General features: G+C 37.6%; 8 protein-coding genes across 12 annotated transcripts; 5 read left to right on the plus strand and 3 right to left on the minus strand.

Moving 5' to 3' along the window:
• The first annotated feature begins 1873 nt into the window (after positions 1–1873).
• Positions 1874–3163, plus strand: LOC103830463. The gene is made up of 2 exons (XM_009106247.3): positions 1874–2153; positions 2874–3163. Exons 1-2 carry the CDS (start codon positions 1985–1987, stop codon positions 2972–2974), a joined length of 270 nt encoding a protein of 89 aa, XP_009104495.1. The 5' UTR covers positions 1874–1984; the 3' UTR covers positions 2975–3163.
• A 165-nt stretch (positions 3164–3328) lies between these two features.
• On the plus strand, positions 3329–6202 carry LOC103830465 (vacuolar fusion protein CCZ1 homolog B). Of its 2 annotated transcripts, XM_009106251.3 has the most exons (10): positions 3332–3548; positions 3850–4055; positions 4149–4242; positions 4331–4514; positions 4602–4711; positions 4782–4877; positions 4951–5376; positions 5451–5606; positions 5694–5908; positions 6002–6202. In XM_009106251.3, the coding sequence occupies exons 2-10, from the start codon at positions 3874–3876 to the stop codon at positions 6030–6032; spliced, it is 1494 nt and encodes a 497-aa protein (XP_009104499.1). In that variant the 5' UTR covers positions 3332–3548; positions 3850–3873; the 3' UTR covers positions 6033–6202. The 2 variants fall into 2 exon arrangements, with proteins under 2 accessions (XP_009104497.1, XP_009104499.1); XM_009106249.3 differs by having other exon boundaries at positions 3329–3548; positions 4331–4711.
• Positions 6045–7032, minus strand: LOC103830464 (chaperone protein dnaJ 8, chloroplastic). The gene is made up of 3 exons (XM_009106248.3): positions 6652–7032; positions 6493–6561; positions 6045–6402 (listed from the first exon to the last, which is right to left on the minus strand). The coding sequence occupies exons 1-3, from the start codon at positions 6889–6891 to the stop codon at positions 6223–6225; spliced, it is 489 nt and encodes a 162-aa protein (XP_009104496.1). The 5' UTR covers positions 6892–7032; the 3' UTR covers positions 6045–6222.
• A 406-nt stretch (positions 7033–7438) lies between these two features.
• LOC103831421 (pre-mRNA-splicing factor CWC22 homolog) lies at positions 7439–10593 on the minus strand. Its single transcript, XM_033275752.1, is given in 8 exon segments — positions 7439–8241; positions 8244–8394; positions 8489–8779; positions 8859–9076; positions 9229–9418; positions 9502–9662; positions 9665–9735; positions 9737–10593. Coding segments are annotated over 8 exon segments (1638 nt in total). The 5' UTR covers positions 10111–10593; the 3' UTR covers positions 7439–8059.
• A 651-nt stretch (positions 10594–11244) lies between these two features.
• LOC103830466 (protein HEADING DATE REPRESSOR 1) lies at positions 11245–12779 on the plus strand. Of its 3 annotated transcripts, none has more exons than XM_033275751.1 (4): positions 11245–11457; positions 11540–11675; positions 11990–12324; positions 12396–12779. In XM_033275751.1, exons 2-4 carry the CDS (start codon positions 11546–11548, stop codon positions 12588–12590), a joined length of 660 nt encoding a protein of 219 aa, XP_033131642.1. In that variant the 5' UTR covers positions 11245–11457; positions 11540–11545; the 3' UTR covers positions 12591–12779. The 3 variants fall into 3 exon arrangements, with proteins under 3 accessions (XP_033131642.1, XP_018508706.1, XP_018508707.1); XM_018653190.2 differs by having other exon boundaries at positions 11292–11468; XM_018653191.2 differs by having other exon boundaries at positions 11307–11675; positions 11990–12247; positions 12396–12502.
• Positions 12780–12848: 69 nt separating this feature from the next.
• Positions 12849–15718, minus strand: LOC103830467 (lysophospholipid acyltransferase LPEAT1). Of its 2 annotated transcripts, XM_009106256.3 has the most exons (9): positions 14891–15718; positions 14417–14542; positions 14251–14288; positions 14062–14126; positions 13900–13968; positions 13685–13818; positions 13453–13593; positions 13306–13369; positions 12849–13020 (listed from the first exon to the last, which is right to left on the minus strand). In XM_009106256.3, the coding sequence occupies exons 1-9, from the start codon at positions 15410–15412 to the stop codon at positions 13001–13003; spliced, it is 1179 nt and encodes a 392-aa protein (XP_009104504.2). In that variant the 5' UTR covers positions 15413–15718; the 3' UTR covers positions 12849–13000. The 2 variants fall into 2 exon arrangements, with proteins under 2 accessions (XP_009104504.2, XP_009104503.2); XM_009106255.3 differs by lacking the exon at positions 12849–13020 and having other exon boundaries at positions 13115–13369; positions 14891–15713.
• Positions 15719–17649: 1931 nt separating this feature from the next.
• On the plus strand, positions 17650–20096 carry LOC117126743. Its single transcript, XM_033275749.1, has one exon. It carries the CDS (start codon positions 18978–18980, stop codon positions 19752–19754), a length of 777 nt encoding a protein of 258 aa, XP_033131640.1. The 5' UTR covers positions 17650–18977; the 3' UTR covers positions 19755–20096.
• Positions 20097–20286: 190 nt separating this feature from the next.
• LOC103830468 (aspartyl protease family protein At5g10770) lies at positions 20287–22705 on the plus strand. Its single transcript, XM_009106257.3, has 2 exons — positions 20287–20901; positions 21300–22705. The coding sequence occupies exons 1-2, from the start codon at positions 20532–20534 to the stop codon at positions 22565–22567; spliced, it is 1638 nt and encodes a 545-aa protein (XP_009104505.2). The 5' UTR covers positions 20287–20531; the 3' UTR covers positions 22568–22705.
• The last annotated feature ends 574 nt before the right edge of the window (positions 22706–23279 follow it).

The following is a 23279-nucleotide window of genomic DNA, read 5'->3' on the forward strand; positions in this document are numbered from 1 at the left end:
ACTTTTTCTTATTACGTACTATTTTTGTCATAAGTTTTTGTGATAACTAAGAAATTTGGTCATTTTTTTTTTTTTGATGAAATTTCATATTTATTGATCAGAGGGAAATTTACAAAAGAATTGGCCTAATAAAGAATAAGAGGTCTAAAGTATCATAATTGCAAAAATAAACTTAGAGTCAAGGTGACACTTCAAACCATCTGCAAAGAAGGCCCTCCAACTTGTGCCCCCGGCGATACTTAAGAGAGCTAATGCGATTGCGCATTGTCTTATCAATAAGACGCGTCATCTGCGATGTCGTAGACCACGGCTTCTGGTGTCGTCGCCCATTCCGTTCCCTCCATATGCTATAAATGGTCAGTTGGTCATTTTTTTGGCTTTCCTATCAAACATATTGTTTGTCATTTCAAAAGTAAAACTTGTAATTGCATATTCTCACAGTAGGCATGGATCTTCCATAACATATAGTTTGATAGTTTAGATGTAAACTATATAGACTTATTCGCATTTGTGGTTTACTTTCCAGAACTAGATCTTACTATTCACCAACAAACTGTAAAACATGTATGGTGATCATGCGACCCGAGGACGAGCTAGTTGTCTCCTTCTACGCACTATTGGATGGAGCTTAGATACAATATTAGAGAGTGTGGTTTCTCTTTTTTCGCCGAAGTTCCATGGAAGTAGGTTCACTCCCAATTTTTCTTTCGACCTTCTTCTTAGAACGTGATCTCCTCAGCTTGTGGTGAATTTTTTGACCATAGTTCCTCATGAGTCTTGAGCTCTTCTTGATATTCTGTCTCTTCCAATTATGTCATTGGCGTAGTCATCCACTTACTATGAATAGTGTATGCATTTTCTATACTTTATGTATTTACTACTTCCGCACTTGATTCTATGAATAAGGAAAGGAAGTCTTCCACAACTACAAGGCCCATCACCCTCATTTCATCATCATCATTATTCTCATCAAGTTCATGACACATAATTAAAAACAAACACAAAGATCAAAACTCATAACTGATCATACCTAAGACCGTAATTGAAAGCACAGTTAGCCTAAAACAAACCTCAAACAAGATGACTTTGTTTTTAAGTTTCTGTTCATAAAGCTTGTACATTTCATCCTCGTACATCATCAACACACAAACCATTGATTTCAAACCAAGACAAGATTCAACCAAGGCATGTCAAACCATATTAGCGTCTTTCACACGTAACTATGCACAAATGAAGAACAACTAAACTATTGTTAGACTAATTCAATAAGTCATATCCACTCGTACCTTTGTGTTTTTGTTACTCTCTTCAAGAAATTGTATCTCTACACTATTCACCTTCTTTTCTTCTTCATAGCAATCAGTAAACATATTTTGCATTTCTTCTTCGTAGTTCTTGATTTGTAAAGTCATATTATCACAACAGCATGACAAAGTCTTGGACTTGAATTCAGAATGACTTAAAGACTCGCCTTAAGTTCTTCCCCTATTTTTCCAAGGTTTGTCTTACTATGTAAATTCAAGAGTCACATCAAGGATCGACGTCACATCACAAAACTTATACCATGCACAAGCAATTGGAGTTTGTATCAGTTTTCTTCAACTGTAACTATATATGAAATGTAATCATCCTTTACATCTCTTCACATTTAGTAGCATTCTTAGCAAAAAAAATAATGATATATACTTTATATAATAATTTATGTTTTGTAGTTGACTTTATAACTTTAATATATAATTCAATAAAAGTTTTAGTCAGAAAAAAAAATGAAAAAGCGATATACGATAATATAGTTATAAATTCTATTTACATGCAATGGGCTAATTAATTTGGTTATATTAATGGGCCTTAAGAAAGCCCATTCGAGGTGGTCGTAAAACCTCCGAGGAGGAAGAAATCCAATTCCTAAATAAACCCTAGAAGAAGAGAAGATCTGATTGGTAGAAATTGACTGAAGTTGATCGAGATCGAGATCGAGATCGAGATGGGGAATGAGACGAAGGGCAATGGAGCTTCAAGCTTGGGTGGAGGAGGAGGAGGGTTTAGGGCAAAGATGGAGCACTATGTGTACAGTGGAGAAAAGAAGCACGTTTTGGCAGGGATCGGGATATTCACCGTCATCTTCGGCATCCCTTGGTATCTTATGAATCGAGGTCCGTTTTCTTTTAGATTGTGTTCAACTGGGTTTCTGTTAACAAGTGATTATAACAAGGAAAGTCGAGATTTTTATTCCAGAAATGTTTCATCTTGAAGATGGTAACTGGAAGAGTATAATGTTGTGCCGTATCTGATAAGCTAGCTGTTAGATTTGTGATTTAATGATAATATAATAAGATTCGGGTTTCAAGTTTACTGCCAAATGGAATCAACTGATTGATAGAATGACTTAACAGATGTAGTTTTGAAATGTTTATGTTGTTAGGATTATAGAGATGCATCTGCGTGATCACAATGTTATCCTGTTTACTCGAGTGATCAGTAATAGATTTATTTGTGTTAACGAGCGAAAAGTCGAGATTTTTCCCAGAAATGTTTCATTTTTGATATCGATGGCTAGATGGTAGTTTGAGGAGTATGACGTTGTGCAGTACTGATTAACTCATAAGCTGTTAGATTAATGATTTTGATGATAAGTTGATAACAGCATAAGCTTTGGACTTCAAATTTATTGGCAAATGGAATCAACTGATTGATAGATTGACTGAGTAAATTTACTTTGATGATGTCTGAGGATGAGTCACAATCTTGTTAGGACCGTAGACCTGCTTTTTCTCTCATGGATCACATATATTTCAACAGTTTGTCGGCTATGTATGTGAGTTGTGGTTTCTTCCTTGGGCTTAACCCTTTTGTTGAATTATTGTTTCTTTTAGGATCAAACAACCATCGGTCTCACCAAGATTACATGGAAAAGGCTGATAAAGCTAGAAAAGCTCGTCTCTCTTCATCTCCATCTCCATCCTCTGACAAGTAGCCCATTTTCAGACTCTAGTCAGATACATGCCGTGAATGATCGATCTCACTCACTCAGCGTTTTCCATTTCCATACAAACATAACTCATCAATGTCTGAGCCAGTGTGGTTTATTTAGTTCAGTTACGTTATCATTCCACTGTACTCCAGTTTCTATATTGAATAAATAAAAGTTTTTCTCAAACACAAATGTTAATTGCTCCAAGTTATCATCGATGTACCTCTTTTTAACAGAGTAGTAAAAAGAGTTTGTAGAGGACTAATGTCACTAAACCGCTTTATTAACTGCTGTTGATACCAGAATAATTAAGAAAAATACTACACAGGAGTGGTTTTATGTGACGTATGGATGACGTAAATCTAAATACTGACCCGAATCATTTTATCCTGACCCGGTAACTATTTCGACCGACCAGTTAACCTCTGCTAATGAAAATTCGATCCTTTCCTATAACGAGTTTCGATTAGCAGATCTAAGTCCTTTATCATCTTCTTTTTTTTTTTTTTGTGATTCTTGTTCTGTAATTGGAGGTCGTTCAAAGCTTGGACTTTGTTGTTAGGGTTCATCTCTCAAGGTATTCAATTTCTCGTTTTTCTTCAATAATCTTAAATGGGTTATGAGATTTCCTACTAGGTTGATTAGCTTTCTACAAATTATCTATCTTTCGATGATCTTAACACTCAAAATCGTAACTTTATTTCGAGAGTTATGGTGTTTTGTGGTGATCATTTTTCATTCTCTTAATGATGATGATGTTGCATTACGTATCTGCTGAGCTGAGAAAGCTTTAATTTTTATGAATTTCTTAAGACAGAGAGTCGTAGTATTGTCTGATTGATTTCTGATAACACATTTGTTTTGTGTGTGTGTTTAAGGGGTTTTATGAGATCTTAGAAGCTATGGGAATGGCGTCCATGAGCTCTAATGGTGAAAGCCTTAAACTTTGCGTGTTCGACTTGAGGAGAGGACAAAACGAAGGACAGGAGCTTGACAAGATCTTGTTCTTCTATCCTCCTGATGTAACCTTCTCCACTCAGCTCTCTGTTATCGGCCTCAGCGAAGGGCTTATCACCTTTACTAGGTCAGTTTCTAGAGACTCCCTTGTTTTCAGATGTTCATTGGTTTGTCTCACTGTGGATCATGTTCACTTAGTTTATGGAATTTAAAAATGCAGACTTTTCTCCCCAGAGGCAGCTTGTGAGGTAATAGAAGCAGAGAGACATTCCCATATTTTCCATGAAGCCGAGCCTGATATATGGATGGTCATGGTACATCATTGTCAACTCCATTTTGGATCCTGAATCTCTCATTATTCATATGCATAAGGGGAGTAGAGTTTGATCTAGATTTTGTCAGGTTGTAGAGAAAAATAAGGAGATTGAAGCCATATGGAGGGTTGATGCATTGCAGAAGGTGCTAAAGGAAGTCCATTCCCTCTTTGTTATGTTCCACGGATCAGTTAGGTCATTGCTTGATAAAGAACCATCTGGTGGGCTTATACGATCTCACTTGTATCCCTTCATCACAGACTATTTAAATGGTAAGCACACAATATCACCACCAGTTCCAGCACACTATATCCCTGTGTTATATCTCTTATCAAAAAGGTTTCTCTTGTGTATGTCAGATCTTTCTGTTGGGAAGAAACTTCAGTTGCCTTCCTTCCGTGAAACTTTGAAAGAGCGTGGTACAGTTCAGATGCTTACTTTAGCAAGGGACGCGGCACTTGAAGTTCAGGTTTGTTTTGGCCTCACAGTAGCATACTTAGTTGTTCACTCCTGTGACTAGTATTCTCTTACGTGTACAGTCTCTCGTGGGAGTGCTAGATTCATGTGCTGGGACCCTTCGATGCCACTCTGTGATTCTGTTTCATGACCTACTGGTGTCAACAACTCTATCGCCTGTATGTTTTCACAATGTTCTAACCCAAGACTGTTGTGTCTATAAGAATCTTAATCTCTTTCTCTTTTTGTCAGGATGATACTGTGGACTTGTTTACATTCTCTGTAATGAGACTGACCTCAAACGCGCTATCTTCCGGCACGAGTTCATGGTCATATCTACGCAAGGGAACTAGCTTATCACAAACCTCTTCTAGATCTACCTCACCGCAACTTCTTGTTTCAAGTGATTCACTGCCTTCAGGAAACGGTAATGACGCAGGTCGTGTTATTAGACCATTACAACACAACAAGTGGTCCAAAGGGAAAGACGGGTTTCTTGTAACCGATATCTGGGGAAAAGACGCGACACCGACGATCTGGCTACAGCAGAGAGAAGAGAGAGTTCATCTTTTAGCCTATCAACACAAATGTCTCACCTTGGTTCTTCTGGTGCCTACCGAGGCCATTGTTAATGGAGAGCTAGACATCTCATTCGTGAAGCACCAAGTTACTGAAAACGTTAGCTTCCCTCTCTTTCACTGTAGAATATTTTCCGGGCTCCATCTCTTGATCATTGACATGTATTTTGCCAGGCATCTGCGAAAATCTTGAAAGTTGAAGAGAAGCTGTCAAAAGGTTGGGGAGGTGAGAACGCTTACCATGTAAGCGGTTACCGTTACTTGCTAGTTGATAATGATATGGAAGTTTCCAGAGCTTCTCCGTCGGGGAAGGTAGCAACGTTAGCAAAGGTAAGATAGAACTCTCTGCTATATGGTGACAAACTCTCTTCCATAAGAGTACCAAACTGACAAAAAAGGTCTATTGAATGTTGGCAGGAGACTTTACTTGCAGTAAACAAGCTAAGGGAAACAGTGGATACAGAAAAGAGCCGCACGAAGGAAGAGAAAGACATGGAGATATGCATCAGAGCAAAGAACAACGCGTGGGCCATCGCACGTGTAACGAGAGGGAAAGAGCTTTACATGGCTTTGGAGAAAGCAAGTGACACTCTTCTTGATGCTACAGACTCTGTCCAAAGTTTTAGCAACAGGTAATACTAAATTCATCAAGATTGAGTTTGCACAACAAAAAAAAAAAAAAAAAAAAAAGCAAAGTCATGTTTCTCTTTTGTGTATCTCTTCAGGTATTGCAACGGAACATTCTCTATGGATTAAAGTTGTGCAATCTTTTTTAATTACGTTGAGATAATTTTCATTAAGCTTAACGCTGAGATTTACATGATGAAAGAGAGATAACTTTTTATTTACATCTTAAGTACCGTTCACGAGACAGTTTCATGTATTTACATCGTTCCTTATAGTCTCTATGTTGTCATTTATGTGCATTCGAATCATTTCCTCAACTTTAAGCGTAAGGATTGACGTGAGAGGAGTAGTCTCTGGTCCCTGCACCTTCCCATCCCATCCATTCCTCCCACGTGTCGCAATCTGGATCATTCATTCCGTTGAATCCCTCATCATACACATCGAATGGCTGAAACTCCTCTGTTCCCTCCATCTGATTCTTTATTTGCTTCAACACAATCTTCAAAGGACAAAAAGACAAAACAAGATCAATACCATGACTTTGACTTTTAACAACAAAATGATAAGTCATCATTAAGACAACACTTACATTGTAAGCTTCGTTGATTGTCTGAAACTCTACCCCACAGTTGCTTCCTCTGCAAACATCAGGATGATACTGCAACAACAACAACAAAAGATGTCAAATTTGAGAAACCCAGACATTAAAATCCATGAAAAATCGAATCTTTTGCGGAAAAGTCAATACCTTTTTGGCGAGTTGTCTGAAAGCTTGCTTAACCTCGTATTCTGATGAATCGGGTCGGATCTTAAGGGTCTTGTACGGATCCATGACAGAAGATGAAGAACAGACGACTCCTGTTCTGTTCAGCATCTTCGTGTCTTTTCTTCTGCTGTTCTTTAACCGAAAAGATGAAGAAGATGATGAAAACGAAGATCCGGATAGACCCGAGAATCCATTTCCTCCGATCGTTAAAGCAATAGTCATGTTTTTCAAATTTTCTAGATACAAGGTGGTAGAAAGTAAAATGATTTCTACAAAGCAAAAACCAGATTCTTTTTTTTTTGTGTGATTAAAGTAAATTAGAGAGGTTCAATAATTGGAATCGTGGATTGAGTTGGGAGAGGCAGAGAGGCGGAATCGTATATATAAAGAAGAGAAACGGTGACTTTTTTTTTTGTTATCTAAAAGTGTCCTTATCCATAACGCTTCCGGTTGCCAAGTGTTTTTTTTTACTATTTTTTAAAAAACAATACAGATAAAAAAAACATTATCCATTCCTACTTTTTTGTTACTATTTTGTTTACAACATTTTTTTTCCTCTAAATAAAGATAACCATTTAGCTGTTGTGCATTTGATGAGTCTAAAATTTGGTGTGGTTTTAACAAAAAAAAATGTGAAAGATAATGGAGATGTTTGTTTGATAGGTTGGTGGGGTTTAAGATGTAAAGTAAGTTCATTTCTGTTTTCTTTACTAACCATGTTTTAGAAACTGTGGGCAGACCAAAACCACCATTTGTTTTTAAAAAAAAAAAATTTAAGATGATTGACACCGACATTTTTTTTAAAAAGGACTGATGGTATAGCCTTCTTATCCGAAGAACAAATGTACAAGAAAGATTCCCTCACAATTTGATACTTTCACGACTCAAAATATCTCATGATTCTCATCAATACACGCAACACACATTTTTGTTTTGTGGATCACGTTAAAACAGATGATTGAATCAAGCGTTCTTATAGGTTACAAGCAAATGAGCAAAGGCAAACCAGTTTAAATAGGAACTGAGGCAATAATTACACTGGAGTTGTTAACATTGCTTTTGAAAATCAAAACAAAAAAATCATGAAACAAGCTCGGAGAACCTGCAGCTTACATATGATGTTGTTGTATACTTCTTATGTTGTATAAATAAAGATCAATTTGTAAATAACAAGGGTCTTTTTAACTGACAATAAACGAAGAAATTTTTTCAGTTCAACCTTTAGTTGTCTAGCTAGTGTAGTCTCTTGTAGTCTTGTTCATCAACTTATCCAATAACAGATCCAGATGCTTGCTCATTGAGTTCTCTCATGTTTACTCGAGTTGGATAACCAAAACAAGATTGAAAAATCTGAAGAATTTTGGTAGAAGTGACTTAACAATACAACCTCTTAAAATCTTCTTCTTGGCTTCCTCTTCTCTCTGTCGCTTTCATCAGAACTAGAAGAAGATGACGATGAATCTGAGTCAGAATCAGACTCGGAACCAGAACTGTCGGATCCTGATTCTGATTCAGCAACTTGCTTCTGTTGTTGCATGATGAGGCGTGGCATGTTCTTCAGATACTCTCTGTGATGCCTCCAAGACCAATGGAGGTAAAGAAGTTGATTGCAAACCTAGTGTTCTTTGGATTGTCTTTAGGGAAGATGGATTCAAGTGATTCCTGCATTGTTGGATCCTGAAGCCTCTCATTAAGCAGCCTAATCCCCAAGTGCTCTGACAATTCCTGCAATCAATACAAAGGTAATAACCAAATCAACAGAACAGTCCTGAAAATGGTAAAATGAGTTTCTTAGAAAAGTGTATTCGATTCAAGTTACCTGGAAAAGGATCTTAATGAAGATACGAGAGGATGAAGTTGTATCCTCCTCGGTTAACCGAATGTAGGCAAGCACATGCCAGGGAAGAGCATCTGTGCCCAGTAAATGTGCAAAAAACTTAGCCACGTTACGCAGCTTGTTCGTTTCAAGACGGTGAATCATAGAGTACTACTGAACGAAACACTTCTCGAAATTGTTGATCATACAGAAACGCTGACCCAACAAACCGTAGTAGCGCAGATAGGTTCTCTCCTGAGAGCAACATTCCAGGAGCATTATGCACAGTTCCATCTGCAACATTTGAATTAGACAAATAATGTTTATAAGCCTTGTGTACTTCCAGCAAAAGTATATTCTAGGAGTTAGTTACCTCTTGACCTGGTTCGAGTTTAATTTTAAGTAACTTGTGACCAGCTTCCTCAAAATCGACGCTGGACATTATGGTCAGGTATATTGTCCTCCTAAGATTAACAAGATTAGTCTCTGTCTCGTCTCTAATTCTCATTTGTTCTTCATCTTCTTCTTCATCAGACCCATCTTCCTCTGAGCTAGCATCACAGAATCATATCACAACGTTTATCTTTGAACCTGATTATTATATCAGCACATGTCATTAATCATTGACTTGTGATTTAATTTTATGGATTACGTCGTGGAGATACAAGCAGGCTAATGTTTCTCACTATGACAAACCAGATCTCTCACCAACACAACAGATAGAACGATTAAAACTTACTTACCATGCAATCCCTTTGGTGTAACGTCCTGGAGCATGGCACCACACTCTGTCACGAATCCAACAGCCACCTCCACACTGTCATCAGTAGGGGTTTCTAAAAGTACAGAGACTAGTTCAAGGGCAATGGTCTCCTCAGGGACTTGCTGGTTTACTAGATGTGCTATAAACTTCACCGCAGCTAGCCGTTGAGGCTGGCAAAAACAAAATAAAACACATAAATGCATAAACATGACACATATAAAATCAAAATGACTTTCAAGCAAAAAAGACAAACCTTGTCGTTACGCTTATAAGCTCTCTTCAGCTGCAAAACGACCCTTTTCAACAAAAGCTCAGCAACTTCTGGGAACTTGGCGTTGATAACAGCGACCAAAGCTGCAAAGACATCGGTAAACCCAGGAGACGCCATCTGAGACTTCATACACGAACGGCAGTGATGAGATTCTCAGCAAACAACTCAGGTATAATGTTCTTGATGTTGCTTGCGTTAACCTTATTCACCAGCCCGCTGATACTCTACGCTGCTCTTGTCCTCCACCTCCTTCATCATCCGTGCTAGCTTGAACGGAGGGATATAAACTCCACCGGTTTTACCCAAAGCTATAGCATTGCTATCAGATGGGTTGAGTTCTGGCAACTTGGGCTTCGCAACTTCACTCTTAACTTCCTTTCTCAGCTTGCCTCTTTGACTATCAGACCAGTCTCTCTCCCTCCGATCTCTCTTTAAGAGACCTTGTTTCCTCTCGCTTTCTCTCCTACTCTTTTGCCTATCATGAGAAGGCTTATCAGCTGTGACTCTAGTACTACTACCCCTATGACCTCTCTCTCTATCACTTCTTCTCACTCTCTCGTCTTCCTCGGAGGAACCATCGTGCCTACCCATATGGATGGAATCCAACATAAAGTAAGAACCTTTACCGATTATATCAGGAAACCCTAGCTTATTTATCTAACGATATAAATCTCTAGTAAGAAAAACACTACTGAGGTTGTCGCGACGATCTGAATCGCCGACCAAAAGTGATAGACGGGGGAAATAAGATATTTACGGTTTGGTTTTTGTCGGAAGAGGTACGCCGACGGCACGGTTTCCTTTTATGGATTCTCGAAACGGCACTGTGTGTGTGTATATCAATCTTTATTTGGGTAGTGAAATATAAGGCTAATGGGTCAAGGCCCAACATGAGATGACGGTTTTATATAAAAGGTAAGACTTGAGCCCGTTAATACATTTTAGATTATTCCCAGATTCGTATAGAAAGTAGGTTTACCGAATATTTGCAAAATTACAATAAGACGCACATCCCGAGAAAATTACTAACTTCAAGAAAGATGCCTTCGTTCGTGGCATATGCTCTTTGCAACTTCCAATTTTTATTTTTTTTTACCAAATATTAATAATTTGTTCTTATGCTAAAAATACATCAAATGTAGTAACTCTTCTTATATTGTGTTTCAAAAAAGTAGTATTCTTATATTATCATTTACTAAATATTATGTAAAAAGACAACAAAAGTTATACTAATAATTTTAGCGCAAAAAATTACAAGAAGTGGTAACTAGATTTACGATAATCGAAATAATAAAAGAATATTATTCTGACAGAAATCAAAGGACGAAATCTTTGAACAGTTCTCAGCTGGTCATTGATTGTGAAAACTAAAAAGTAATCAGATGTTTGTTTAATCATTTGCAAGAACTAATCCCTGGAGAAGACTTTTGTGGATTAGACGTGTGATCATACACAATAAAAGCTTTTAAAGATCGTTATAACATAATTTACTTGCCAATGATAACGTAAAATCAGTCAATTTTTTCTTTTTAAAAAAGAAAGATTAGTAGGTATTTATAAGTAAGGAAATCACGAAATATATTCAACAAAATCGAGAACAATAGCTGAGAAAAAAAATCACGAGAGTTATATGGTTTCACCTCTATTTGATGTATATAAAGCGGTATGGAAAATCAAACTATTATGTTTTATGGTTTTTAAAAAAAGATTTTAAAGGATGCATGAAAAACAAGCTTAAAGGAAGAAGAGAGGGAAAGGGTCCCCGCACAAGTAAACGATCAGACAACTATTCTCCACAATTCTTATTTCAATATACCTCAAAAAAGAAAAAGAAAAAAACATATCACAACAAGTCTGAAGAACAACGCAAAAGCCTTTCCTAGTCGTAACCGAAACGCCAAACCCTTTACCGTTCAACTCTCTCTCTCTCTCTTCTCTGTCTCTCTCGTGTACGCTATCTTCTTTCAGCTTCTCTTTCTCCAAGCCGTGTGTTTGTTTCATTCCTGTGAAGCTTTTTCAGATTAAAATGGAGAAAGGGAATGGATTCGAGGGAGAGAATACGAAGAAGAAGAAGGAGACAGCTAATGATGGATTTGTCGGTGGTTTTTTCCCTGTCTCTACCACCAAGATCGCGTGGAAGTCAAGAAAAAGATCAGGTTCTCCTTTGATTCTTGTTTTCTAGTAATTTTTATCTGTCCCTTCATTTTTATGGTCTGAAAGATTTAGGCTTTAAACAGAAACTTATCAATTGTTAGGAGCCATTCTTGAAAATTATCTCTCTGTGAACTGTTCTCTCAAAGTGTCTCTGTTCAGAGATCTAGAGTCTAGAAAGGTTGCTTTTGTTACTAGTCTCTTCACTTCATCTCTCTCTGTCTTAAGCTTGGAACATTAAAAGGTTTTAGCTTTAGTTTCGGTTTGATCCGGTTATATGCACGTTTGGAATATAAAGCATTAGCAACTTTTATTACAGCATCTGTGAATCCAGACAAGGCACCTGAAGCTGCTATGGAACTCACACCAGAGAAGGATGAGACAGCAACAGCAATGGAAACTGAGAAAGTTGGGGAACCAATGACCACAACTCCTGTTCTGTCTGAAAAAAGAAAAGCTCTGTTTGAGCCACTCGAACCCATTACAAACTTGAACGGAAAGCGACCTACAGATGCTGATTCCCTCTTGCCACCGCCTGATTTCGAGTCTGCAAACTATCCTAAAGGGTGGTTGATCGGTAAGAAGAGGAAGCTGGTGAATGTCGATGTGGTTGAGAGCATGAGAAGAATCGCTGTCCAAGAAATGAACAGAAAGGTAAATGATTGTTGGTGTGTTTCTTTCTTCTTGCTGGAAAATTTTCTGATTAAAAGGAGATTGTGGGACAGGATCGAGAGATAGATGGGTTAAACGAGCAGCTAGAAGAGGACTCACGTTGCTTAGAGCATTTGCAACTTCAGCTGCTACAAGAGAGAAGCAAGAGAACAGAGATTGAAAGAGAGAACACAATGCTGAAAGAGCAAGTTGATATGCTTGTCAACATGATCCAACAAGACGAAGAAGAAGTACCAGAAGAACCCTAGCTAGTAACTTATCATATGTTTTTATTCGTTTGTCCATAAAAAAGGGAGGAAAGAAGCTTTACCACCATCTATTATCTGGTTAAGCTACTGCTGTTATTTCCTCCTGTTAGAACAAATAATAATCAAGAACAACATTATATATTCTGAGTCAAGTTCTCTGCAAGGTTTTGAACCTGGGGATGATCTTCATTCAAGTTCTCAGGAGGATGAAGAACTGTTTAAGTGTGTGTGTGTGTCTAAAGTTGCATCAGCAGGAGATAGAGGCAGAAAAAAATACAAAATATAGAAATGAGATATGATCATTTACAGATAGAGATATGTTTTGTGTATATGTGTTAAAAGTGTAATCCTTGTGTCCTATGAATAAATGAAATCTACGGACCACGAATATCGAGAGTCCATCATATTAGCTAGCTTTTGCAAAACAAACCTGCACCAACACGAAAGAGATTGCTTCAGTATTTTACATGTCCATCCCAGCCATCACAGCTTCTTTTACTGATTTTATTTGACTAAAACACAAATACTGTAGTTAACAAAGACAATGAGAGAAAACTCGAGCTTGTTTATTATAAATCACAGATCCATTATTCAATCACAATCGAGGTTTAGTTTCTTGGTAAAATGACTACTACGTTACAGACACTGTCAAACCAGTCAAAAAAAAAAAATCATTCTTCTTTCTGATGGAAAACACGGAGTTGTCTGAGATTACCATTGAGGGTCGCGTGATATATCCTCTTGTCTCCAAGTCCCAAATCCGATAGAATCAAGTTACCCTGCAAGCAACAAGAGTGAGTAAACAATAACATACAAGACCAAAAGTATATATATATAACATGTCTCTCTAGGTTTTACTTACCTCGGTGGCCATTAATCTCCGGACATTGCTAGCATAGAGTTTGGGATTATCTTTCTCTTCTTGTGAAGGGTAGTATACAGGTAACCGTATCACCTCCAAATGGTTTACGAATTGACAGAGAAGGAAGATAATGTGGCGTGCCTGGAGAAAAAAAACGAGAAAGGGTGATTTTACTTCAAGGCCAAAGCTTCTGAGGAAACCTGAGAGTTTTGTTATATAAAAATATACTCACCCCGGAGATTGTATCCCATGCCACACTGAAACGCTCGTATGGATATTTTAAAATAACAGGAAGAACAGGAGTTCCAGCCAGAAATGCACCTGTCTTGAACTGAAGCAAGTAGTCTCCGTTGGTGGTTGTTCCTTCTGCAGTGAGACCAAATCAGAGTGTAAGGGAAAAAACGATGGGCTTGATTGATAAATCAGTATGAAGGAAAGATAATGAACCTGGAAAAAGCATAATAGTTGGAGCAGATTTGTTCCTATGAGCTTCTCTAACTCTTTCATTTACTGTGCCTGGAAAGATACAAAACAGTGGTTGAATACAAAGATTGTTGAACAAGTAAGAAGCTAAAGCATAGACTAATTAAAGAAGCAAAAACAACATACCAGAGACACCCTTGAAATCAGGTGATTTTGCTTCTCGCTGAACATAGACGCAACCAAGACATTTGCTGCCAGAAAAAGATAGTATAGCCAAGTTTGAGATAATGGATACATACAAATAACAGAAACAATAGAGTGATGAGATGCAAAAGAGTGTTTTAAGAACTTTAGATGAAGTCATTCACAACTAACCTGATAAGGCCAACCAGAGGAAGTTTGCCCACTGATCTCTTCAGCACCAAAAAATCAACAGACAGATAAAATGTAAATGTCATTGCCGGAAATAGATAACTCAAAAGTGTGATCTTCAGAAAGTAATTTAACAGAAGTACCATAAAGCATACATCTATCAACAAACCTTGGCGACAAAACTTGGGAAAGAAGCAGACATATGATACAAAATGTCCAGGTACGACACGTGATTAGACACAATGACACCAGGCCTTTCAGGTTCCTCCTTATCAGTTTCACCATTCTGAGCAATCTGTAACGAATTAAGATAAGAAACAAACGCCAATCCATCAGTGTGAACGAAAGATTCAATCAATTTCAGCAAAAAAAAAAGAGGTCCCCAATAAGTTGTACAACAACCAAACCTCTCCTAACAATAAATGCCACCAAAACCATCTCTTCTTACAACAAAGTCTGACACTTTAAGGTTCCCTATCCACACCCACAAGGCTACAAGTTCCTCACACACGTAATGAAACTTGGCTTATACCTCAGATAAGAACCATCCTAATGTCATTGTACAACAACCAAACCTCTCCTAACAATAAACGCCACCAAAACCATCTCTGCTAATAACAAAGTCTACTACTTTAAAGGCTACCTCAGAAGAACTTGTTTTGGGATTGGAATCAGCTGCTGAATCTCGATCTGGACAGCTCTCAGGAATCCAATAAAACCCAAAAACAAAAAGCAAAACTCTTGAAAGAAACCTCCCACACCGCACGATCACAACCCTTCTCCACCCTCCCATATGAGCATAATCCTCCTGAACAACCCCTCCACCTTCCTCCTCCTCCTCCTCCTCCTCCTCTCCTCCACGATACGGAGACGAGAACAGCGTAAACACCCTACACACCAAGTAATACAAAAGCAAGATGCTCATCGCCAGAACAAACCGCACGGGAACAAGCGTCACCATCGCCACCGCGAGCTTAACCTTCTCCGCCGTCGGAAAAGGACCCATACCCATTGTCCCGTACGAGTCCGTCCTCGCGAAAGGCGCAAACTTTTTGTCGAGCTCTTCGATGGCGGCGGACACGTCGGATTCCGATTTGAGCAAGGGGAGGTCCTCTTTGCTCGACGACGGTGGATTCGGATTCATATCCTTTAGCTCCGACTCCATTGCCGTTAAAAATCTGATCTTTGTTGAAAGGGTTTCGAGTTTCGGAATCAGAGTTGGGTTCGTGAGATTGATTCGTATTCCCCCGTGAAGGTTTCAGCTTTCGCGCACACGGAGAGCCTCGTCGCCGTAAAAGGTAAACATGAAACGAGAATAAGGGGTTTTGATTCTGTGAGGCGACGTGCATTGTAATGTGATATACGCTTTTGATTTTAACCGTTAGATGGATAGGTTGATACAGTAAACGGTCCACGATTGTGTTAGTTGATTCAAGTTTGTTGAGGAAAACAAACTGATTTTGTTTTTCCAGGTGGTGTCAATGATATTTCTCCTTCAGATAGTAATGCCTTATTTTATTTGGATTTAGATTGCCTGATGCATACTTATCTTGCGTGGTAATATTTATCTATATGGATGAAAAAACTTAAAATAATATGAAAATAAAGAAGATATACTACAAATATATAACTATGATATACTTGTTTTCGAACGAATTTTTAAAAAAATTAATATATAACATGTAGAAATTTTGAAACTTAATAATTTCTAAATTTATAAAATAATAGTAATTCTAAAATAATTATTGTCAATAAATATTTATTGATATCTTAAAATTGTTACTAGTAATAAATAAAATATGCATTAAAATTTATAAAGTTATTTAACAATGATAATTATTTTTAAAAATTGTTTTGAAACAGAGGGATATCCACCAATGCAATTGTTTAATCACCAAAGAGTTTAGTTTTTTTTTTGTTAGATAAAAATTTGAGCTGAGTTTACAATTCGACCTTCAAATTATAAATGATTCGGCAGAATTTTTATATCAAATGACATGCTTGAAACACATGCTGTTATGTGAAACTATTCTTTAATATGTGATAGGCTAGTTTTCTCAATGACACATGCAGGATCTGAGATTTTAGGGGTCTGAAACATTTTTTTAAGAATTTTTAGAAAAATAACTTTTTCATAATTTGGAACCCTTATCTATATAAAATCTATCTAAAATTTTCGGGGGTCGAGTACAATGTTTTCATGCGGCTGTCCCCAGATCCGGCTATGCACGTTGTTTTAGAAAATGGTATATGACCAAATGCCATAATGAAAGTCGAGGCCCTTTTACATTTTAATCAGTGTAAATAATGGTTTGATCCAACCTCGTGACCTATTTAACTTTTTGTTTGTTTGTTAATGGATTCTGTTAAATTTAATTTGAACCAGATCGATGCCATTGATGAGGGCTGTACTGATTACTATACTGTATTTACACGTTAGTGGCAAACACAGAGGAATGCGAATCAGGTATCAACTTGCCCTACTTTAAATAAAACCGTACACAATCACAAGGCATGTCTCCTTTCAATTCAAGAGCCAAGATTAATCATTTTGTTTTCTTTTAATCGAGTAATAGATTGGACATTAACAATCAAGTTGCTTAATTATAATATAAAAGTTTGCAGAGTCCAAGACATAATCATAGCTAGACAACCTCCATCAATAGTTACTACCACCATGATTTATATATATGTATAAATATATAAGTGAAATCTTGTGAACAAGAGATCAAATCTAATAGTACTATAATGTGTAGTTGGATTAATTACCATAAGGCTGGCTAAGAAACATCATGTAAAAATGGTCATGGTAAGAAACAATTCGAGATGGTGTCAGTAAGAGTTGCCAGCAAAAACCTTAGTTAACCAGCTTACTGTTTGCTTTCTCAGACAAAACCTAAAAGCAAAAGTGGAAGTTGCGACAGTTAGATTCCTTTTCACTGTGAGGTTGAGTAGTCTTTTCTTCTGTTTTTGTTTGTTGAAAATCAAATCAGAAGCGTATAATATGATGAAAACAACGCATACGTTCATGAAACTGTCTTTTCATTTGGCAATTACCTCAATTAGTCGCTTTCAAAAAAAAATTTAACCTCAATCAGTGTCCTCATGACAGTATATGTTCATGAATCATGATATAGTATGTATGTTCATGACTCATGTAACCTTTTTGTTACTAAAAGTTATACTAGAAACCTGTATAAAATACGATTACTTTAGGTAAAACAATTGGATACAAAATACCAGGCAGTAAAGCACCAGGTCCAGATGGTTATACTACGGAATTTTTTAAGGAAGCATGGACGGTAGTTGGTGATGACATAACAGTGGCTGTGCAGTCTTTCTTTGTAAAGGGGTTCTTACCGAAAGGGCTAAACTCCACCATCTTGGCTCTAATATCAAAGAAGCAGGAAGCAAAAGTAATGAAAGATTACAGGCCTATTTCCTGTTGTAATGTCTTGTACAAGCTGATATCGAAGATTTTGGCTAGGAGGTTGAAGTTAATACTGCCGAAATGTATCTCTTGGAATCAATCAGCTTTTATAAAGGAGCGGTTACTCATGGAGAATGTCTTGCTAGCTACAGAATTAGTCAAAGATTACCATAAGGAAGCAGTCTCGCCTCGTTGCGCAATGAAGATAGACATATCAAAGGCGTTTGATTCGGTGCAATGGCCGTTCCTCATCAACACTTTGAAGGCTATGGGGTTGCCGGAGAAGTTCACTCACTGGATATCTCTTTGTATCACAACAGCCTCTTTTTCTGTGCAAGTAAACGGCGAGCTAGCAGGATATTTTCAGAGCAAAAGGGGGTTACGTCAGGGTTGTTCGCTCTCTCCATACCTCTTTGTAATCTGTATGAATGTTCTGTCAAGATTGATTGATGAAGCTGCAAGAGAAGGGAGGATTGGTTTCCATCCAAAGTGTAAAAATATAGATTTGACACATCTATGTTTTGCAGATGATCTGATGATCTTTGCGGATGGTACAAAAAACTCTATTGTGGAAATCCTGAGGGTTTTTGATGCATTTGACAGGATGTCGGGGCTTAGAATTAGCATGGAGAAATCTACATTGTTCCTGGCAGGAGTATCAACCCAAAAAAGAGAAGAAATTATCAGCCACTTCCCGTTTGAATCAGGTAGTCTTCCGGTAAGGTATCTAGGACTTCCTCTCCTAACCAAAAATATGACGGTATTAGATTACTTGCCTCTGATTGAGAAGATCAGGAAGCGAATAGGGTCATGGACTGGGCGGTTCCTTTCCTATGCGGGGAGACTCCAACTGATCAAGTCAGTGATCATGAGTTTGACTAATTTTTGGATGTCTGCATTTAGGCTTCCTAGTGGTTGTATAAAGGAGATCGAAAGACTGTGCTCTGCATTTCTGTGGTCGGGTCCGGAGCTAAACAACAGGAAAGCAAAAGTCTCGTGGACTGAAATCTGTAGTACAAAGCGAGAGGGAGGATTAGGTGTAAGAAGGTTGAAAGAAGCAAATATGGTCAGTTGTTTGAAGTTAATTTGGAGAATTCTTTCTTCAGATTCGATGTGGGTCAATTGGGTTAAAATCTACTTGATTAGGAAAAGTTCGTTCTGGATGGTGAAAGATAATACACAAGTAGGCTCCTGGATGTGGAAAAAAATATTAAAATGCAGGGAGATTGCAAAGCGACTGTACAGGGTTGAAGTAAGGAATGGGAAAAAGACTTCTTTCTGGTTCGAAAATTAGTCTCCAATGGGGTGCTTGAAGGACTTGCTAGGAGATGGGAGTTGTATTGATTTGGGTATCTTAATCAACGCGACAGTAGAGGAGAGTTGGAAGCATAGAAAAAGGTCTCATCGAGTAGTAATTCTGAACAGAGTGGAAGAAGAGATTGAGAAAAGTCGAAGAAGTAGAGTTGATGAAGAGGACATTTCGCTATGGTTGAATGGGAAAGGTCAGAGGAAAAAGATGTTTTCCACACAGGGAACTTGGGAGTTTATTAGAGAAAAAAAGATTTGCTGTGAATGGGCGGATGCAGTGTGGTTTAAGTACTCAACACCAAGATACTCATTCATCTTATGGATGGTAATGAAGGGTAGACTTGCAACAGGAGATAAGATGAGAATCTGGATGAGTAATATAAATGTAGAATGTGTGTTATGCAATGAGCCGCTGGAAACCCTTGAGCATTTGTTTTTTGAATGTAGTTACTCTGCGAAGATATGGGAGGTGCTCATGAAGGAAATCTTAAAGGATCAGTATACGGTGAGATGGGTAGCTATACTGAGAATTTTGAGAGACCCGACAAGATGCAAGATGCAGTTATTCATTATTAAGTATCTGTTTCAAGCTACTGTCTACATGATATGGAGAGAGCGCAATAGAAGACGACATGGAGAGGCGATTACTCCAGCAGAGGTATTGATAAAACTGCTAGATAAAAACATGAGGAATAAGCTCACACTAATACAGAGGAAAGGGGATGATAAATTTAGACAGGGGATGCAGTTTTGGTTTTCCACAAGGTAGTGAAACTCAGTTGCTTGAAATCAAAGGAGGGGGACTAGTAGGAGTGAGGGCTGGACCAGTAGGAGTGAGAGCTGGCTACCTAGTAGGAGTGAGGGCTAGGTAGACTTGGGAAGGTTGGTCATACAGTAGGAGTGAGAGCTGGCTGCCTAGTAGGAGTGAGAGCTAGGTGGTTTTTGAGAAAGTTGATAAGGGTAAAGGAGGCTGATGAGTAAAAGGAGAACAATGCTATATTTCAATTTGATATTAGTCAAATTTGTATAGAAAATCTTAGGAAAGGACACATATGTAACAATGTTTTTTTCTTTTGAATTAAATTTAACATTCAATTCAAAAAAAAAAAAATTGGATACAAAATAACCAAATCTTTTTATCGAAACGAAAACGTTTGTTTTATAAAAATATGTCACAGTCTATGAATTGTTTTACTATATGGCAAAAATGAAAAAAAAAAAACATTTGGCCTGGAACTCACAATAATCTTGAAGTGATAGTTAGTGTTATAGCCTTGTTGTGTATAGAAGAATATGTTATTTTTTCTATAAGATTATGTTGTAACATTAAGCTGAAGATGTTGATAATATGCAATTCTCTACTCGCACTAGCGGCCAACCTGTAGGAACTAACAGAAGTAGCATCACCATCCACACATTGAATTTGTTATTTAGCAAAAACAAAATTTATCTTAAAAATTTTGCAAACACAGAAAACACTGTAAATTTCTGTAATAACTAGGTAATAAGATTGCAGTAATTCACGTGAATCCCCAATAATTTTCTCATGCACAAAGTGGGGTCCTTCGTTTTCTTTTGTGCGTGTTCCTACTTCTCGCCAGCACTTCTTCTTTTGTTCTCTTCACTACCTCCAAACTTCCCAAGAATCTCTCTATTCATTTCTTCTCTCATCTCTCTCACCTTTTATTTTCTCTCTGCAAAGAGAATCCTCCTCAAGAAAATGTCTAAGAAAGCTACCTTTCTTCTGCCATTGAATCTTTCACTCGCTCCTTTCCTTCTTGTTCTTCTTTACCATCTTCTGTCGTGTGTTGCTGTTCATGGCGTCCAAGAGAAGAAGATTCTCACTCTGCACAACAACATTTGGTCTCCCATGAAATCAAACGAAGCTCCAAGTTCATGTTTCTCTCACAATCTTGGTGAGTTTTTTCTTCTTTTTGCTCCCTTCAAACGTTCACCAACCATAGAGAAAGATATGTGTAGATACTGTTTCTTTGCTTTAGTTTAGTATTTAATTGCGTGATTTAAGGGTTAGATTAGCAAAAGCCTCAACATTTGTTTAAACATTTTAATTAAATTCATTACCTTTACATTACTTTTCTTAGCTCCCTTTCTTTCAATTGGGATTAGTAATAATACTATATAGTTGTTTTTCTAAAGCTTTACACATGTATTTATAGAATCTTAAGATTCTTTCCTCCATAAGAGAACACTCATCTAACATAAATGTTTGTATTTTTTTGCTTGTAAACTCTTTTCTAATCATCTGTTTTTGATATCCCCTTGCTGACTCTTTATTTTTGTTTAAAAAACTTAGGCAAAGGAAGAGAATCATCCACTACACTGGAGATGAAACATAGAGAAATTTGCTCAGGAAAGACTATAGATTGGGGTAAGAAGCTGAGAAGAGCCTTAACTCTAGACAACCTCAGAGTCCAATCACTCCAACTGAAAATCAAAGCCATGAGCTCAAGCACCACAGAATCCATATCAGAAGCTCAGACTCCACTAACCTCAGGGATGAAGCTCCAGACTCTAAATTACATTGTCACAGTTGATTTAGGAGGGAGAAACATGACTTTGATCGTCGACACTGGAAGTGACTTGACATGGGTCCAATGCCAGCCTTGCAAGTCATGTTACAACCAACAAGGTCCTTTGTATGATCCATCAGTCTCATCTTCTTACAAGACAGTGTTCTGCAACTCATCAACTTGTCAGGATCTTGTAGAAGCTACAGGCAACTCAGGCCTCTGTGGAGGTAACAATGGTGTTGATAAGACGACTTGTGACTACGTTGTCAGCTATGGGGATGGATCATACACTCGTGGAGACTTGGGAAGTGAAAGTATCCAACTCGGCGACACGAATGTTGAAAGCTTTGTCTTTGGTTGTGGCCGAAGCAACAAAGGTTTGTTTGGTGGAGCTTCCGGTCTAATGGGTTTGGGAAGAAGCTCAGTCTCTTTAGTCTCCCAAACCATGAAAAGTTTCAACGGTGTTTTCTCATACTGTCTACCTTCTCTTGAAGATGGAGCTTCAGGCTCACTATCCTTCGGTGATGATTACAAGAACTCAACCTCAGTTTCATACACTCCTTTAGTACAAAACCCTCAGCTTAGTTCCTTTTACGTTCTGAACCTCACCGGTGCTAGCATTGGTGGCGTGGAGCTGGAGTCTTCAAGCTTTGGTAGAGGGATTCTAATCGATTCAGGAACGGTCATCACTAGGTTGCCGCCTTCCATTTACAAAGCTGTGAAGAGAGAGTTTCTAAAACAGTTCTCTGGGTTTCCTTCAGCTCCAAGCTATTCAATCTTAGACACTTGTTTTAACCTCACAAGTTATGAAGACGTCAGCATACCAACTATCAAAATGATTTTCCAAGGTAACGCTGAGCTTGAAGTGGATGTCACTGGTGTGTTCTACTTTGTCAAGCCAGATGCATCTTTGGTCTGCTTGGCCTTGGCAAGTCTTTCATATGAAAACGATGTAGGTATCATTGGAAACTACCAACAGAAAAACCAGAGAGTGATATATGATACCAAACAAGAGAAGCTTGGGATAGCAGGAGAAAACTGCAGTTTCTGATGACTACCCAATGACTTGTATAATAAGCTTTGTGTGTTCCCCCTCATATCATGAAAGCCAATCATCTCTTTTGGTTAAGTCTTTGAAACAAAAAATTATAAAATAGAAAAATAATCAAATAAAGAAAGATCATTTATATTAAGAGTAATAAAACGAATAACTATAAATAAAAGACTTGTAGGAAAACACATGAATTAGACCCACAAATGCAGGAAAATGGCATATTTCACTTGGTAGTAATTCATGTGTTTTCTTGTCTTCTAATTGTTGCAGTACGTTAAAAAACTTAATTACAACGCATAAATTTATGCGTTCTAATTAAGTTGGTACAATTCTAGTGGTGTCTTTTCATATACAAACGTATATATAGTAATTTGTTAAACCTGAACAACCAAAAAAAACTTAATTACAACGCATAAATTTTAACCTTAGTGCTTAAATTTGAGTTAACCTAAACGGATATTAGTCAAACATTATCTGCAAAATGTTATCGTTTTCAAAATTGATAATCTACACATGGGATTTGGAGATGACTGACATTTTAAAAATTGCCTTTGTGTATAACTTCAAACAAAAGCAAGATGCTACACAATCAGAAATCGTTTCTCTTCCATTGTGCCTCTTGATTTTAATTTCAAGTTCTTTGTTAGTAGTTGTCATGGTGAATAGTAAGGACTAGTTCAGTTTTGGTTAATAGTAGGGAAGGTCAACA

Source organism: Brassica rapa, chromosome A07 (assembly GCF_000309985.2).
Source record: "Brassica rapa cultivar Chiifu-401-42 chromosome A07, CAAS_Brap_v3.01, whole genome shotgun sequence".
Lineage (NCBI taxonomy): Eukaryota > Viridiplantae > Streptophyta > Magnoliopsida > Brassicales > Brassicaceae > Brassica > Brassica rapa.